Here is a 17,788-nt window from a genome sequence, read left to right on the forward strand (position 1 = left end):
GGGAGCTGGCTTGCAGATGTCGGCAGAAGTGGCTCGCATTGAGCTGGTACTGACGGTTAATGGTGGCAGGCTGTCGTGAGGCTGTCATCTGCAATGCTGCCTGCTGCAATCGGCCGGCAAGAGACCCACGTCTAGTGTTGGGCAGAGTGGCAGGGGCCATTTTCAAGGCATGCATTGCCCGTTGAAACACGCCCCAAGACCGTGAACCATTAGCGCGTCATTCAGCCTCGAGTTTGTCATCCATCCATCTGTCCAGTGGTGACTCGCCTCGGCCTTCTCTCCCCCTCCTCTGCCCCTGACCGCCTTGACATACCCCACCGGTCCCTGACGTTCTTCTAGAACTTTGAACTACCTAACAGCAGAACTCAGATAACCCTCGTTTCAGGATCACTGCCCACTCTCGCCTTCACCAGACGATACGACGACGACGTCCGGTATTGCTTTTCTAGCGGACCGCATCCTGTCATCTCTGATTTGCCGATCTGGGACCCAACCACCACTAGCAACCCACACCACATACGTTCACTTCGCAGTCCCAGGCACCTGACGACGACCTGACTTTCCACAAACAACAACAACAACTACAACAACCAATACTACCGTCGACAACTCTTGAAGAAACGTAGCCACACAGACGCTCGCTTCTGCCGATATCGCCGCCCTCGCCGCCACTTTTTATTTTTTATTTTTTATTTTTTCAACACCCGCATCTGCTTTTCCTTCCATGAACTTGCGCTTCCCGGGAGCGCGGGAAGCGGACTGCCATTATGTCGAACGCAAATAGCATCAAGGTCGTGGCTCGGTTTCGCCCGCAAAATCGGGTGGAAATCGAGTCGGGCGGTCAGCCCATTGTCACCTTTCAAGGCCCAGACACCTGCACTGTCGATGTGAGTACACCACAACGCATTGTTGCTGCTTCGAGGCCGCGCACCGCCACCCGGCATATCTGCATCTGTGCTAATATGCAACGCTTCTCCAGTCCAAGGAAGCGCAGGGCTCCTTCACGTTTGACCGTGTCTTTGATATGTCATGCAAGCAATCAGACATTTTCGACTTTTCCATCAAGCCCACCGTCGACGATATCCTCAACGGTTACAATGGTACCGTCTTCGCCTATGGTCAGACCGGTGCCGGTAAATCGTACACCATGATGGGTACCAACATCGACGACGAAAGTGGAAAGGGTGTGATTCCAAGAATCATCGAGCAGATTTTCTCCCAGATCATGTCGAGCCCGGCCAATATCGAGTATACAGTGCGCGTCAGCTACATGGAGATCTACATGGAGCGCATCCGCGATCTGTTGCAGCCACAAAACGACAACCTGCCAGTCCACGAGGAGAAGAGCAGGGGTGTCTACGTCAAGGGGCTGCTGGAGATTTACGTATCGAGTGTGCAGGAAGTCTTCGAAGTGATGAGGAGAGGCGGCAACGCCAGAGCTGTCGCGGCGACCAACATGAACCAGGAGTCTTCTCGATCGCATTCCATCTTCGTCGTCACCATCACCCAGAAGAATGTCGAAACCGGCTCGGCCAAGAGTGGTCAGCTCTTCTTAGTCGATTTGGCCGGTAGTGAAAAGGTTGGCAAGACGGGCGCCAGCGGACAAACGCTGGAGGAAGCCAAAAAGATCAACAAGAGTTTGAGTGCCCTCGGCATGGTCATCAACGCCTTGACGGACGGCAAATCATCACACGTTCCTTACAGAGACTCAAAACTCACCCGGATTCTACAGGAATCTCTGGGTGGTAACAGTCGGACGACCCTCATTATCAACTGCTCCCCTTCCAGTTACAACGATGCCGAGACACTCAGCACGCTCCGCTTCGGCATGCGCGCCAAATCCATCAAAAACAAGGCCAAGGTCAACGCCGAGCTCAGCCCTGCCGAACTCAAGCAAATGGTGGCCAAGGCCAAGAACCAAATCACAACCTTTGAGAATTATATTGCCGACCTGCAGAGCGAAGTACAGTTATGGCGTGCCGGCGACGCCGTGCCAAAGGAGAGGTGGGTCCCACCCCTTTTGGAAGACAGAGTATCAGGCACAAAGGCAGATTCAAGGCCGGCCCGGCCCGCAACACCTTCCCGATTACTGGAGCGTACCGGTGCTGAAACGCCTTCTGCTGCCGAGAGATCTGGGACACCAAGCCTCCCTCTGGACAAGGATGAACGAGAAGAGTTCTTGCGCCGGGAGAATGAGCTCCAGGACCAGCTTGCCGAAAAGGAGACACATGCTGCCGCCATTGAGAGACAACTCCGTGAGACAAAGGAGGAGCTTGCCATCATCAAGGAGCACGATGGAAAGCTCGGAAAGGAAAACGAAAGGTTGATCAGCGAGTCTAACGAGTTCAAGATGCAGCTGGAAAGGTTAGCATTCGAGAATAAGGAGGCTCAGATCACCATGGACGGGCTCAAGGATGCCAACTCGGAGCTTACCGCCGAGCTGGACGAGCTCAAGCAGCAGATGCTTGACATGAAGATGAGCGCCAAGGAGACCAGTGCCGTCCTGGATGAGAAGGAGAAGAAGAAGGCGGAGAAGATGGCCAAGATGCTTGCCGGCTTCGATCTCAGCGGGGATGTGTTTAGCGACAACGAGCGATCCGTCGCCGATGCGATCGCGCAACTAGACGCCCTCTTCGAGATTGCCTCGAGTGGCGACCCTGTCCCCCCTGACGACCTCAAGGCCCTCAGGGAGAAGCTCTTGGAGGTGCAGGGTTTCGTACGACAGGCCGAGCTGTCTAGCTTCAGTGCTGCCTCCACCGAGGCCGAAGTGCAAAAGAGACAGGAGCTGGAGGCCAAGCTGACTGCTCTCCAACAAGAGCACGAGGACATCTTGTCCAGGAACCTGGATGAGGCCGACAAGGAGGAGGTTAAGGCCCTTCTCGCCAAGACGCTGTCCGACAAGTCCAACACACAAGCCGAGCTCGTCGAGGGTCTCCGGACCGACCTCAACGTCCGCGTGGCGGAGAACGAGAAGCTCAAGGCTCTCGTTGATGACCTCCAACGCCGGGTCAAGTCCAACGGGGCGGTGCCCATGGCCAACGGCAAGACGGTGCAGCAGCAGCTGGCTGAGTTTGACGTGATGAAGAAGAGTCTTATGCGCGACCTCCAGAACCGGTGCGAGCGCGTGGTGGAGCTCGAAATCTCCTTGGATGAGACTCGCGAGCAGTACAACAATGTGCTCCGGAGCAGCAACAACCGGGCACAGCAGAAGAAGATGGCGTTTCTGGAGCGCAACCTGGAGCAGCTCACGCAGGTGCAGAGGCAGCTGGTGGAGCAGAACTCGGCGCTGAAGAAGGAGGTGGCGATTGCGGAGCGCAAGCTGATTGCGCGCAACGAGAGGATCCAGAGCTTGGAGAGCTTGCTGCAGGAGAGCCAGGAGAAGATGGCGCAGGCGAACCACAAGTGCGTTCCTTCTACCTATGATGTTGTTGTTGTTGATGATTATTGTTGTGTTTGCACACTTAAAAAGCAGCGGCCGAGAACGGACACGATCTCGGTCTCGGTGCACAACCCGTTTGCGAGGGCGATGTATATACTAATCACTTTTGTACTGCTACAGATTCGAGGTGCAGCTCGCCGCCGTCAAAGACCGGCTCGAGGCGGCGAAGGCCGGAAGCACAAGGGGGCTGGGCTCGCCGACTGGCCTCGGTGGCTTCAACATTGGCAGCCGAATCGCCAAGCCGCTTCGTGGCGGAGGTGACAACAATACTACGACGACTGTTTCTAGTAATCCTACGATTGCCAGCTTGCAGCAGCAGAATGCTCCGGTTGAGAATAAGAGGTCGAGCTGGTTTTTTAACAAGTCGTAGATTTGACGAGGGGAAAAGGGGGGATGGTTCGAGGGTGAGGTGGAGCTGGAAGTGATGATGATGATGACGATGATGATGGTTACAGGGGGTAAGTAACAGTGTGTGTGTGGAGTTGATGATGAGTAAGGGGAGGGGTGGTAAAGGGCAGGGGGGTGGTAAATATCTGGACAAACGGTTGGTTTGGATGTTGATGATGACTTATGTGGGGAAATAACTAGTACAAAATTGGGAGGAAGAGAGGAAAGGGAAGGGAAGTGAAAGGTATAAATTTGATGATTGATGTAGACATATAGAAGGGGAAGAAGGGGGAGGGGGAGGGGAGGTGGCCGGGGTGTTGGTAAATATGAAATATGAACTTTGCATGGAACGGACATGGTGGGCATAAAGGCAGGCATTATTTGGCTTTGGCTCTTGGCTTTCACATGATGTGTGTGTGTGTGTGAATACGGATGAAATGATCTGCGCAGTTTGAGAGTTATACCCTGCCTTCCTTTTTTTTTCTTTTCTCGTTTCATGTTTATTCCATGTTTCATTCAAATCGTGTTGAGTAATCAGATAGCAATCACACCTATCTGGGCCATCGCCGTGACACCTTCTCCTTTCCCAAAACATCGTACAGTTGCTCCAAAGAGCCGAAAGAAATACCTCGACACATTCGATACAACTCATCCAAATCACAAAAGTTAACACAGCCTATGAGAAAGACTATGTAAATTACACACCAAGACCTAATAAAAAATAAAAAAACGGACAAAAAACTACACCCCCTACAAAAACAATGCTGGGGAAAAAAACCCAGCAGAACTACTCATCAGCCTCCTTAAAGAAACCCCTTTATCAGAAAAAATAAAAAAAGGAACACCTCAAACTAACCACCATTCCACACCATCCTCTTCAAGCCCTCCCCTTCCCCTTCCCCTTCACCTCCAAAGCAGGAAACTCCTCCTCCTCCCCCTCCCTCTCCCACTCCCCATTCACCACCCCTTCCTCCCTCTCCTCCCCCAACCTCCTCAACCTCTCCTCCTCCTCCAATATACTCAACCTCAATGCCAACGCCAAATCATCATCCATCTCCCCGTCACCACCACCACCGCCCAAGTCAACAACACTGTTGACCCCACTAACCCCGTTATACCCATACATCTTATCCACCATTGCATTCGATCCACTCCCACCACCCCCGCCCCCATTCGTAACACCCTTCCCCTTATCCTTCTTCCCCCTCCCATTAGGTTTCTTAACCACCACCTGAAACTCTTGATACATCTCCAGATCCTCCTCACTCTGATGCTGCCCAACCGGAGAATAGCAATCAGTCACCTGCCCCGAAGAATCCCCCCCGCTCTCCAAAAGCGACAACCTAATCGCCCTCTGCATCTGCGCCTCGAAATCGTCCTCCGTCGTCTCCTCTGGCAAAGGAGCCAAAACCACAGAGGAAGAACTCGCCCACGCGGCAGTGGCAACACCACCATTGGAAATGCTCGGTTCAGGGGTGATGGTCTCAGCAGTGCTGCTGCTACTGCTGCCACTGCTGCTCCCATCCAACGACCCCAAATCGGCATTCGATCCACTGGCCGTGTCACTTGCGCTGAAGCGGCGCTGTTCATCCAAAAGAAGCGACTCTTCCGAGATCATCTGGGCATACTGCAGCGCTTCCTCCTCGGTGAGCTCAGCAAGACCGACACCAAACCGCTTGCGGAGACGGTCGAGTTCCTTGGAGCGGTGTTCCTGCTCCCTGCGCATCTCTGCCGCTTCAGCCGCAATGTACGAGTCAACACCGGCACCATCACGGCGACCAGCCAGCCGCCCGTGAACATCATTGTGACGATGGCGACGCTTGCGTCCAGTTACTTGGTTGGTAGAGCTGTAGGTCCAGTATCGCAGAAATGTACCAAACGCAAGGACACCACGCAAGGCCGTCGGGTCAGGGTCCAAAAAAATGGCACCGACCTTGTAGAAGTTGGCGTGTTGGAGAGCAGGGTTTGATTGGAGGATGTGGCGTGGAATGCGTCCCGAGGGTCTGGCGTTGAGCGTTCTTATGGGCTCAAGCGTCGAGGCCAGAGGGTCCCATGCTTGCACGAGCCCGTCACTACCTCCGTGAACTACATACAACGCCGACACACCCAGACTGGAGATCTCAGGCGAGTCGGTCTGAATGACTCTCACCGGCTTCACCACGGGGGACGCGTCTCGCGCATTCCACAGCACAATCGACCCGGTGCTGGTGCCAATGGCCAACAAGCGCGCGCGGCGGCCCGGAATCTCACCCGAAGCATGCCCAGAAGTAGGCGTGCCAGGAGGGTCAGCGAGCTGCGAGCCAGAATGCAGAGGATCTTCGAAAGGCGCCATGACTGCAAAGGTGGACAGGTCCATGGAGCTCGCCGTAATCTCGGTACTGGCATTGCTCTTGAAAGTGAACTCAGTGAGCTTCCATTCCTCAGAGTCCGGTTTTGCGGCATTCTCCTCGGTTCGAGGAGTGTTCAGACCAGAGCCGACAGATGTTTTGCCCGGTCCATTCGGAACCACCTGATCACCGAAAATGGACGAATGAAAAGGCTGAGCCAGGGGTGTCGTCGGCCCTGAAGGCGTAGTCACCAGAGGCCGACTCTCTGCCCGGACAAGCCTGAGGACAGATGCCTGTTCGCCCCTGCCATGACCCATGGTGACCACAAAAATGCCTTCCCCAGCTCTGTTTTCATCCCCCCCAGCAAAGTCGACCTCGAGCTTGCGCAGCATGTCCCAGCCGAGGCACGCCTTCCGCCAATGTTCAGGCTTGTATCGAAAGAACTTTTCGATTTCCTTGGACTCAGCAATGATCTGGTCTTTGTTCAATCTCATAGAATTGCAAGGTGATCGGGGTGAGTAAGAGCCACGGACGACGTTCCTATCAAACTCATCAGGTCTAGCCGTACGGCGAGTGGCCTCGATGAGTTCCCAGTAGGCAGTCCGACCAGAGTACCAGGCGTGCCTGACCATCTGTTCGAGCTTGCCTTTGACCAGGGGCGGCGTGGGAACATCCCGAAGGTAGAATACCTCACCCAACGCGTTCAAAGCAACGGCCCAAACTCGACCCAGAGCTTTGCGCTTCAAGCTGTAGTTATCATCCACCTTGATGTCGACAACGGGAACACCTGGGCAGAGAACCCAGCGAGCGGTCATGTCGCCCTTGGAAAACCGAGGCCCAGTTGAGTCAATGCCCAGTGTGTAAGCAGTTACAACACCGAGCGTAGAACCAGTCATGATGCCTACCATGGAGTTTGTCACCTGCATGGGGTTGGGCGTCTTGGCAATCCAAACAGCAGAGACAGCCTCCATGAGCTCCGGGATCTTAGGAATCTCGGGTTCCATGTCAATAATGACATCGTCCTGGCCCAGATACTTGCCACGCAAGTCTCCAGCACCCTTGAAGTACACCCGGCCACCAGGAAAGCCTTCTCCACCAACCAATCCATACTGCTGGCTCACATCCAAAACATTTGGAACCGCAGCCAGGCCGTCATCCAGACCCCAAAAGTCAAGGTCGGGGAAAACCTCATCCAACTGCTGAAACGAAAAGGGGTCATCGAGCCCGACCTTGTCCAGTCGACCCGTAGTCGGATCGCTGGTCGTGGCGATACCGAGGTCGCGAGAGCCATGAATGACCTTCGGTCCTTGCCTGCCACCAGTGAAGTTGGCATGAACGGTCGATATCATCCACGGCAGTTTCGAATTGTACGTCAACACAGCACCGGACTTCTTCTGGCTGGCTTTCGTAGACGTCCCAACACCACCACTACCCGGCTTTCCACGAACCACGCTCCTGAGCAGGCGAGTGCGCAACAAGTACTCGCTGCGCCACGAGGCAGACGTGGTCAGCCGAGTGAAGAATCGAACCTCGGACCTGATGACATCATGGTGAGATTCGCCCTCCTGTTCCTTTTGACCAGACTTCTTCGATTCTGCCAGGGCATCACGCCCAGGGAAGTATCGCAGGAAGGCAGTCCGCCAGGCATAAGGGGTCGTAACAAGCGCATAAAACCGCTTCGACACTAAAGCCACAGCGCCGTGCGAGTCGGGATGGAGGTGGGAGAGGACTTGGGTCAGGAGTTCTACGCGGTGGTCAAAGTCAGCCGCCGGCACCTACGGCTGGGGGCACGGTATCAACCAACCATTGGGAAAGTCGGTCAGCTGGGCACTCTTGAAGGGCACGCCATTGCTGGTGGGCTTCGAGTCGGAAGCCGGGCGAGGACTCTGACGGTTCGAGAGCATCACTGATGACGCATTTTCATATTCCGAGATGCGCTGGCCGGCGACCAGCTCATAGCTTGGAGCAGTATCAACATCGACTTCAACACCAGCGACGTTCAGTCGGTCCAGCTTGTGGTCGAGCTCGCTGACGTCAAGCTCGCTGCCCCGCGCACCCGGAGAGGGGCTCCGAGCACGGCGCTGGGACTGGCTGCCTGGCCGAGGCTGAGAGCTGGGGCGACGTATGCCATATTGGGAGGCGGTGGACGGGGTAGAGTCGGTGGGTTTGTGAGTCTCGCTGTTTGAAACTTCAGAAAGCCCTGATTGCATAAACCTAGTTTTCCGTGGGAGCCAAGAGGGGGTTCGTTCGGCTGTGCAAGTTCAGGTAGCACAGTCGTTGAGAGTAGTGAGAGAGTGAGATGTGCGGATAGCGTGCGTGGTATCGCGGTGGTGCTTGGCTCTAACGGTATTTCCTTGTCGTCGCGGCAATTGATTCCAGAGTGACGTGTTTCTGGAGAGAGAGAGAGAGAGATTTTTTTCGCGTCGCCAACTTCGGCCGTTGCGCTGTGGGTGAGTTCGGGAGAGTCGCAACGTCCAATTGGCAGTTGGCCTGACAGGGAATCCGCCGGATGCCCACGGGGGCGCTCTTCTTGGCAACGTTTAATATCGGAAGCTATCCGAGCACCTAGGTAAAAAGCTATCCTTCAATTCTCAACTCCAAAACATTCGATATTGAGAATATGGAAATTCGGTCCTTCAACAACCGGTGATGCCGAACAAGTAGTCCCTCCATCATCCAACGTCTCACTTGACAGCACAGACCTTCAACCTCCTGTTATGAAAGCTGCTTGCCGCCATGACTAGAAGCCTGTCTTCCTGCTTCCCCTATCAACATTACACTAATATCCGTACTATCAAACAAGGACCAACACGTCAGTCACCACCCCTTGAAGCTCATCCCCCGTGCTTTATCCACACCATAGTATCAGCCAAAATGGATCCCCTTCTCGGATCACATCCCGAAAGCTCATTATGGAGCTTCAACACGGCGGGCATCAACAGATTTTCCCCCATCGCTGGCACCGTTTGAACAGAAACCCCCGCCCGACTCCGACGTCCCTTCCATTTCTGCTATGTCAGCGGCTCAGAGGAACAACGTTGACCCTCTGCTTTCTCGCCCACTTCTCTAAACCACCGGTCTAAACCATCGTGGTCATGTAGGTATCTCACCTCTCATGATGGCATCCAAGCATAAGAGCGATCATTCCAGCTCCCAACTTCGTATATGTAGATTACGAGACATGCTCGATAGACATCGGAGCGACCACTTGCTTGCTTGTCCGCAGGTCATCTTGATTTTATTCATACCGTTCTCAAGAGTGTGGACATGCACGCGGAACAATCTCCAATTTCTCAACGGCCACCCAACACAACCCTCCAAGTCTCACCCCTTCTCCACTGAGACATATGGCCCACCGCAACTGTGAAAAAGTGATATATCACATATCCGAATTCCGAGTATGGGATGTTGTGTTTTGCAGCCAGAAATCAGAGACAAATATCCGACACCACGCAGAAGAGACCGGCCCGATAGGATTTTCTTTGCTTGGAAGAAACACGCATTGTACAAATCATGCAGGATACGTACCATCCCGTTCATACACACATGTTATGTTATGCTATGGCTTCCCTACCTCAAACCTGGACCAACAACAAGCACAACAAGCTTTGTGATGAGCTGGCAGTCCAATATCCCGCACGAAACGTATCCCTTCCATGGTTCAGTAGACAGTGGATAGCCAGCCAGCTAGGCATGCGGTCTTCTGCGGGCCGCCCCTTGAAAATTCCCACACTTGTTGCTCGCTCCGAGCGGACAGGCTCAAGTCTTCCGCTGTTCCCCGGCCAGCCAGCCGGTGGGAAATTCCCATAGATGGTGTTATCACCGACAACCGTCTCCATAGAACTAGTTAGCCTGTCGGGTTTTACAGAAATGTGATTACCTAACCCCCGTCTTGAACCCCCTCCCCCCAACCCAAGCCAAAACCACTATCACACAAAACCCCCCACCACTATTGAATTGCCAAACTTCCCTAGATAGAAAGCTTGGTTTAGAGGACCGTCCAATCTACCAAATCAGGCCATCTTGTCAGGTTTGTTCCTTTCCTTGCTTCTCTACAGGAGGAGCCTTGTCACCGACCAGTCAAACCTAGCACAAAGGGGTAATTAACCCCCTGTGGTGCTGGCACGCCCATTCCCTGAGGTCTGTAATATCAATCAACCGCGGTAATGAACACTCACTCCCTCACTGACTCAAGAACCCCCCCCAGGGGGGCAAAACCTGACGACGGCTGCTGCTGCTACGTGGGAATAAAACGGGGGAAAAAAAGTAACAGGTATGTAAAACGGGACCTTGTCCACTCCTCTTCCGACCATCCGACCATCACAAAACAAGAGAGTACATACCACCTGCTCATTTCACACCCAACCCCCTCCTCTCTCAACGGAAAAAAAAAAAAACCAGGATAGAGAAAGGAAAAAGCGGGAGGATTTTGACCCCCGGCGGGTCTTCCCGTCTCTTCGCCCCTCCTCCCCCCCGCCAGATCACCTAGCCCCCCAAACCTTCTGCTGTATGGGGAACATATTCTTTCTTTTGGTCAGTTTATTGTTGATCTCTCCTGTCGACTTCGGTGAAGTGCAGCCACCCTCCCTCTTCCAAGAAGCAGGTTATGACGATGACATGTGTGTGTAGCCCTCGTCCGACAACCGGACACCGATATTCATCTGCACGTCGTCCTACCCTAAAAGTACTTGCCTACTTTGCTGCTTGTGCCATCCCCGAGAGAGACACCAACACACAGACGTAACCAAACCCATCATCATTGACAATCCCAACCGACCGGTGGGCTACCTACCGTTAATCCGTACCTTGAGCACAACAAAAAGTTGTGTATCTCTAAAATCTCGCCCTTTCGAAAAAGCCGTCAACACACACACACACACACACACACACACACACATCGGTAGGTTTCCAGAAAAGTAAAAGCAGCGGCCACAGGCTTGCTCCCAGCTTCAATCCCAGTCACCGTTCTAGAAAAAGTTGAGCAAAAAAGCCCCTAGATAAAAAGAAAGCTGCAACCCTTTCTGCATCAAGACGCATTAGTCCATCACCAGCAGTCCACTGTCCACAGTACCAAGCAAAAAGGAAACAGGATCAAAACAACAGGGGCCGGGGAAGCAAGACAGACAGCACTTCTTGCAGCTGCTTTCTCAGAATGAAAAAGACTGCCATTCCAATTGGTGTGGGTAGCATCGACTTGCCTCCGCGGCACCAAATATTGGGCAAGGGTTTGTTGGGTAGTCAAAAAGTCCTGGGAGTCAGTAGTCACATATCTGTAATCCTTGGAAAAACCCCCATGAGAAAAAAAAAAAAAAAAAAAAAACCATCACAAATTCTCATTAACGGCCCACTTTCTGGTGATCAACCAAACAAAAAAAAACACCACGCAAAGAAAAAAGAAAGAAAGAAAGAAACCTACCCGCAAGTACAACCCTGGCTCCGCTGTTGTCGGATGATGCGCGTCTCGTCTCGAGAGATCACCGTCCTGGCCAGTGCGTCCCGTGGTCCCGTAGTGCTAAATGTTCGGCAGGTGGACCACCCCCCTCCCCTGGGGAATGGTGGGACGAAAGAGTGTCATTGGGTGTTTCGATCATCCCGTTCCCCTTGCTGCTCGAGGGGTCCGGTCCTCTCTTCCCCGTGAGCCCATCTGGAAAGTTATGCCAGTTGCTGCCGTCTTGATGAAAAAAAAAAGCTTGATATCTTTCGCCACGGCAAACCATGATTGCTGTGTGTTCTTCCCAGATTTGCGGCCGATTCTGCAGCTCTCAGAGTCGTATTTTCATGTGGTGAACCGCTGCGTGAAATGGAAATCAGGTTCAACCAAGTCCGGAGGGTGTCACTTGGCGAGGTTCCGGCGTGTGCTTCCGGCAAGCCGAGTGAGGGGTAATCGCTGTTGTGTGTGCATCGGGGCAACATCAACAAAGCAGGATTAGACCACTGCCGGGGCTTGCTTGCTTCTGGTAGCATTTCGAATGGAGAAAATAAACGGTGAAAGCTGGCTTCGGGGCGGTCCTTGAGCCCGTCCCTTTGCTGGGTGATGATGGCTGCGGGTTTGGTCGAATGATGGTGATGCATGGCGCTCGAAAATGCCGTCGCATCGGGATGGAAAAGTTGCCTGACACCGGTCCTCGAATCCCGCAGGGTGACGTGGTGAGAGGAGTTTGTCTCATCAGCTCGAACCCCGAAGCGGTGAAAAACCCAGGCCACCACACAGGCCGAAAGACCACTGGGACCCGACAGCCTGGGACGAGCACCTCCACCACCGCCAACTATGGATTGCCGCAGCAGGTTAGACCACACAACACTATCTCGGTTGGGAGGCCAGCGGGCGTTTGTCCAAAACCAACTCATCACTCTTTTGTTGCTGCTTCTTTGACGCGGTGTGATAATTGAATGCGACCTTCTCGTGGAAGGAATTCCAAAAGACCTCGGCCCCACTTCGGTTTTGATTTTCTTCAAGCAACAGCAAGGAAGCCAAGGTTCCAGCCCGTCGGTGCCAGTGGAATCCTCAAAGCGGGGGCGCGTTCCATATTCTAGAGTGAGCGGCCCATCCCGTCCACAAGCTCCGTTTTGGACAACGGCGAATGGACGCCGCCCTCTGCCCACTGCACATCCGTCGGCATCAAAAACCACACCATGACGGCATTGCAAAACGAGACCCTTGAAACGAAGAACTGGGTCCATCCTCTTGACAGGCAATCGGATCTCAACCGGCAGTTTTTGTTTTGTCAGACTGTCAAGGGCCCGGACGAACGACCAGCTGTTGCTGAGGCTGGTGCTGTGCTTGGCAGCATGGAAAAGCAGCTTGTCTGGCGGACTTACCGACAAAAATTGTCGTGCCGGCGAGACGAGACACTGCGGAGCACAATTTGTAAGGCAGCGCAGATCACGCCAGCCGCAGCGGTCCATCAGTCGTCCTCGTGGCTCTTCGGTTGGTTGCAAGGTTGCGGCCGTCCGTCGACTGCTGTTTCTGGTAATGTAGATTGACGCGGACGGACATGCTGCGATGGCAACGTTTCGCCGGCGACTCGGTTGTGATATCTGCAGTGTGTGTCCCTCTGTCTGTGTCGTGTCAGCACTCAACTTCCATGTCCCCAGCGCTGTGGGGGGCGCTAAATCGCGCAAAACCGATCCCTGGGGGAAACGGAGGGTGCGGCCCGGATTGGTTGGAGGGTTTTTTATCCGGTATTTCGGGACACTCGACGTCGGCGCCAATAAGCATCATCTTGTCTACACACCAGCACATGCAGTCGAGACTTATTGCAGGTCGCTGCTTGGTAGACAGGTACCTGCCAGAGAGCCGGGCCAAGCGTGCCAACCAGCTGTTCGCATGGCTCCCAGAGACATGTCACCCATTAGCCTGCACCAGGCCGTACAACCACCTTAGGGACTTGCTTGATTAGGCTGGTCGAACATGAACTGGCACGCACCTGCAGTGGATGGCGCACCAATGGCTTCATGACCAAGCAGAATCTGTGGACGGTGAGGTCGCCTGGGACCACGCGTCTGGACAAGCGGCCATGCCATGCCACATGGTTGAGCTGTGGTCGAGTTGATACGAAGTAGGCAGTTCCACGTCCTTGAGAGAGAAGAGATGGTGGGTGTCCGGCCCAGTAGGTGGCTCTCTCGATCCCCGATGATACGGCGTTCCTGGTTTCTGGTTTCGGGGTCGGAGGCGCAGATTACCGCTCCCAGTCCGGGGGAGAGGGCCGGCCTCTCACACCGCAAAACTGGGAAATTTCGTGATCAAATGCCGACGACAGTGGTCGTCGGGACGCGTAACGTTCCTCACGGCATCACTCATCATCGGTACTTGTCAATTTGGCTCGGAGGTGATCGGCAGCTTCCAGAAGGCTGGACGACATCGTGCTTGCACACTTGCCCAGGCACTGGATAGGTGCCGCTGGTGGTGTGTTGTCAAACTTCCAGTGGAAACGGAGGGACCTACAAGAAACGGTTGCTGTCCTGGATCAAAGCCAGGGTCTGATGTCTCGGTTCTGAGTGGCTGCTGGGGGTTGGGAGGGCTCCACACCTGAAAATTCTGGGAGTCGGGCAATTATCCCGTTTGGACGAAGACATGGGGGTCTGCCCCGCACCAACCCCGGTCTCTTGGTCTTCCAAGGGAGAGGCAAGCGAGGTGACTGGCCGGCCGCGAAATGCTGCACGCTGCCCCAAGCACCTGGGAAATGTGAGTGAGCATTTGCGTGCCGCTCTGTAAGTCCCGTTCCAGTTCCTCCCAGCAAAGGGAGCGGTTCCCCTCTCGAGCCACTCCATCCTCGAGCCATTGCATCGGGACCAGCCAGTGGCAAAGCAATAGACTGCTCGGTGCACTAAATGCCAACTGGTTTGTTCGCATCCATCAGGTGTCTGGGGTTCTCTCACGCTATTGATAAGCGGGTGTCCTCTACTCTGGTGTTTCCAAGCCCCATGTTCCCACATTTGGCGTGGACCTTGCCTGTCCTGTCGACAGTACGGCGCTAGCTGCACGCTCCCTCGTTTCCATCTGCTGGTTCTGCTGGAGCTAGTCTAGCCTGTTGCACCACTGTGCCCGAGCTGGTGGCTCCGAACCATAGTCCACCGTCCCAGCTTTCTCCTCTTCTTAGCCCACTCCCTCCCCAGCCAACCTGCCCGGCTCCACGGTCTCCTGCTCTGCTCTCTTCTCTCCCCTTTCCTTTCGACAGAGCACCGGAGCATTGGCACGCAGCACTCGACTTGCTGCCATTGCTGTGTCGAAAATAACGACCCCGAGAACGACAGGAGTTGTCCCATCAATCCATCGCTCGCGCTGCATCCACGCCGCAGCTGTTTTGTCAGAAACAACGACGGGAGACGAACGACCAGGGTTGTCGAGAGGGATTCCCATTCAAGTGGTTGTTAACTAACCAACTGGACCACCACCACCACCCTCACTCAGCCTCGCAAATCATTTCGACCGAACTGAGTTTCGCGACCTTCAGACTAAACGAATTGACAGCCAGCTGTCATCCGAATTGATCGACATATCAACTTAAACCAACGACACAGTACTACCACACCACCGCCAACATGAGTTCACCGGCACAAGGGGGACCGTCGATCCCAAAGGAGAAGGACAAGAAGGGGCTTGGAAAGGTTCTTTCTAGGATGAAGACTGTTCTCAAGAAAGCCGACCCGTCACGCCGTCTTTCGACCTTGGGCGGCTCCAAGGCTGCTGGACCTTCCTCTGCCACTCCTGCTGCACCGGCCAATGAGCCTGCCGAGGAATTGATCCCCATCAGGTAGGCGTTCACATCATTTCCAGTGGCAGTAGCAGCAGCGTTGCTAACATTGAAAACGCAGCCCTCCTGCCCAGTCTCTGGCGGCCAAGAAGCCCGATGATCCCAATGCCATCAGGGTTCCTAGGTCTCAGCTCTTTGCTGAGAGGGCGAAGAAGCTCGGCGAGCTGTATGGTTTGGAGCTGAAGCCCAGCGAATGGCACTCGACTGAAGGACACGCCCTGCGTGTCGAGAAGCCGATCAAGATGCGCGTGCACAGGAGATGCCATCTGTGCAACACCTCTTTCGGACTCGGAAAGGAATGCCCCAAGTGCAAGCACCCTCGCTGCAAGACTTGCCCACGCGTTCCTCCCAAGAGGACCGAGGCCGAGAGGGAGGAAAGCCGCAAGAAGCGCGCGGCTCTCATCAAGGAGCGCGAGGCGAACGCCCCCATCATCCCCGACTGGGACACGACAGCTAAGAAGGTCGTTCTCAAGAGACCTGCGAAGACGGGAGGACAGGATCGCATCTACCAGAAGCAGAGGCAGCGCATCAGGAGAACCTGCTGTCAATGCCAGAAACTGATCCCTGGCGGTACCAAGACGTGCGAGTGTTGCCAACACACTCGCTGTACCGATTGCCCTCGTGACCCGTACGTTGTGGCTCACCTTTTTCTTTTCCTACTTTCCGATGCTAACAAGTCGACAGAGCCAAAAAGGACAAATATCCGTTTGGTTACCCAGGTGACGCCCCTGGTACCAAGGTCGGTCATTACACGTGCCTGGACTGCAAGCACAACTTTTCTGAAGAGCCTTCGGACGACAAAGTTTGTCCCAAGTGTTCATGCAGAAAAACGGAACGCTTGACACCGCGGAAGGTCCAACCAGAACCAGATCCAGAGGTGGTTAAAAGCCTGGCGGCCAGACTGGAGAACATTGGGATCTCTTGACGCCAACCATCAGATTTACAAAAGGGGCCTTGAGGAGCGGCGAGTCGGAGTAGGCGCGTTTTCTTTGGATCACCTTCTCGGTGCATTTTTTTTTCCTTTTGATCATTTCACATTCAGTATGAGCCCCATTTGTCACGAACATTCTTAGCAGCATTTGATTGTCACTTTTCGTCTTTCCTCGGCCATCACAACACACCCACGGACACACTCACTACACGGCATGTCAGAGACGTACCCGAACGACACTCGATGCATGCATTTAATCAACCCCCCAGGGCACGACAACGACTATCACTTTCTTACGCCGACGACACTGCATTTTAGACGGCAAAAAATTCTGCATTCCGACTCTTCTCGAATAAACTTGTTCCTGCAGAAAGGAGGGTGTGGCAAGGAAGGAGAACACAACCAGGACCAAGGGATCGCTGTGCATCTGGAAATGCGCCGAAGTCGGAAAGCGGAGGATTTGGAGGAATTGGAGGTTTCAATATAGGGCAGCCGGTGTTATGGGGGGAGCTTGATGCATGATCACGGCGTGGGTCATCCAACTCGGTTACATTGCGGACCACGGTACCGATTACGTTTGCAGCCTGTCAGCACCAAAGGTTGTTGAGGGAGGGATAGGGAAAGGAGGGGGTGATTTCAGTCAAGACACTCAATCACACCCAACATGAACGCACACCTCGCACCCACAAATTTCACGAAATGCTCCCTAGGAACACCCTACACAGACAGACAGACACACACACACACACATATTTTGAGCGAAATTTACATACATACGTTTTATACGGGCAGGCATTATGCCCCGTTTGACACACGCTTTGTTTTCCCTCGTCCTTGTTCTTTGAGTGAATGATCTATCTCCGATGCTTTTTGATTTTGATTTTTTCCCCAATCGCCGAAAGGCGGGTTTCGTGTACCATTGTGGCCAAAGCCCCCCCCTCCTCTTTCTTTCTCGAATCTGAGTGGTCTGTCTTAAGCCGTCCAATAAGACTTGATACCACCACCAAGTTTTGGTGTACCTATCATGTACCGACAGAGTGGTAAAGTCAGCAAGTTCATCATGGGACATGTGGTTGGGTTTTTTTCTCATTCCCCACTGTTTACCAGCAAAGCGGTTAATGCGCATAAAGAAAGGGGGACAGACAGAACCGGTGAACCGGTTTGGCGGGGCGGAGCGGGGGCGCCGAGGAGTGGACGGATTGTCGGGATTTTTGTTCTTTGTCCAAGCGACAAAGATGAAAGAAATGAGACAAGGTTTTTTTTTTCTCTTTCTTTATTCCCTCTTTTTTGTTTTTTTTTTCTTTTTTTAGTCTTTTGGGGCTTGGTTGGGTAAGGGCCACGATACGAGGGGTCCGGCGGTTTGGTTGTTGGGTATGGGGTTGGCCGGGGGTCAACGGGGGTTGGAAGGTAAGGGAGGGGGACGATCTTCTCCTGAGAATTTGATGTTGGG

At 53.9% G+C, this 17,788-nt stretch overlaps 3 protein-coding genes across 3 annotated transcripts; 2 read left to right on the forward strand and 1 right to left on the reverse strand.

Annotated features, from left to right (window-relative positions):
- Nucleotides 1-185: 185 nt before the first annotated feature.
- On the forward strand, nucleotides 186-4,190 carry QC764_601570 (uncharacterized protein). Its single transcript, XM_062948673.1, has 3 exons — nucleotides 186-887; nucleotides 980-3,402; nucleotides 3,560-4,190. Exons 1-3 carry the CDS (start codon nucleotides 768-770, stop codon nucleotides 3,807-3,809), a joined length of 2,793 nt encoding a protein of 930 aa, XP_062797585.1. The 5' UTR covers nucleotides 186-767; the 3' UTR covers nucleotides 3,810-4,190.
- A 513-nt stretch (nucleotides 4,191-4,703) lies between these two features.
- Nucleotides 4,704-9,395, reverse strand: QC764_601560 (uncharacterized protein; the record flags this gene model as incomplete). The annotated part of the gene is made up of 2 exons (XM_062948672.1): nucleotides 7,958-9,395; nucleotides 4,704-7,897 (listed from the first exon to the last, which is right to left on the reverse strand). The coding sequence occupies exons 1-2, from the start codon at nucleotides 8,361-8,363 to the stop codon at nucleotides 4,704-4,706; spliced, it is 3,600 nt and encodes a 1,199-aa protein (XP_062797586.1). The 5' UTR covers nucleotides 8,364-9,395.
- A 4,984-nt stretch (nucleotides 9,396-14,379) lies between these two features.
- Nucleotides 14,380-17,115, forward strand: QC764_601550 (uncharacterized protein). Its single transcript, XM_062948671.1, has 3 exons — nucleotides 14,380-15,407; nucleotides 15,469-16,035; nucleotides 16,092-17,115. The coding sequence occupies exons 1-3, from the start codon at nucleotides 15,196-15,198 to the stop codon at nucleotides 16,330-16,332; spliced, it is 1,020 nt and encodes a 339-aa protein (XP_062797587.1). The 5' UTR covers nucleotides 14,380-15,195; the 3' UTR covers nucleotides 16,333-17,115.
- The last annotated feature ends 673 nt before the right edge of the window (nucleotides 17,116-17,788 follow it).

The sequence above is a fragment of the Podospora pseudoanserina genome, chromosome 6 (assembly GCF_035222485.1).
Source record: "Podospora pseudoanserina strain CBS 124.78 chromosome 6, whole genome shotgun sequence".
NCBI lineage: Eukaryota > Fungi > Ascomycota > Sordariomycetes > Sordariales > Podosporaceae > Podospora > Podospora pseudoanserina.

Bases quoted from the DNA above. Each gene is read 5' to 3' on its own strand.
- QC764_601570 (XM_062948673.1), top strand. From the start codon at position 768: ATGTCGAACGCAAATAGCATCAAGGTCGTGGCTCGGTTTCGCCCGCAA. The intron at 888-979 runs GTGAGTACACCA...ACGCTTCTCCAG, and splicing joins CAGACACCTGCACTGTCGAT to TCCAAGGAAGCGCAGGGCTC. The intron at 3,403-3,559 runs GTGCGTTCCTTC...GTACTGCTACAG, and splicing joins ATGGCGCAGGCGAACCACAA to ATTCGAGGTGCAGCTCGCCG.
- QC764_601550 (XM_062948671.1), top strand. From the start codon at position 15,196: ATGAGTTCACCGGCACAAGGGGGACCGTCGATCCCAAAGGAGAAGGAC. The intron at 15,408-15,468 runs GTAGGCGTTCAC...TTGAAAACGCAG, and splicing joins GAGGAATTGATCCCCATCAG to CCCTCCTGCCCAGTCTCTGG. The intron at 16,036-16,091 runs GTACGTTGTGGC...ACAAGTCGACAG, and splicing joins ACCGATTGCCCTCGTGACCC to AGCCAAAAAGGACAAATATC.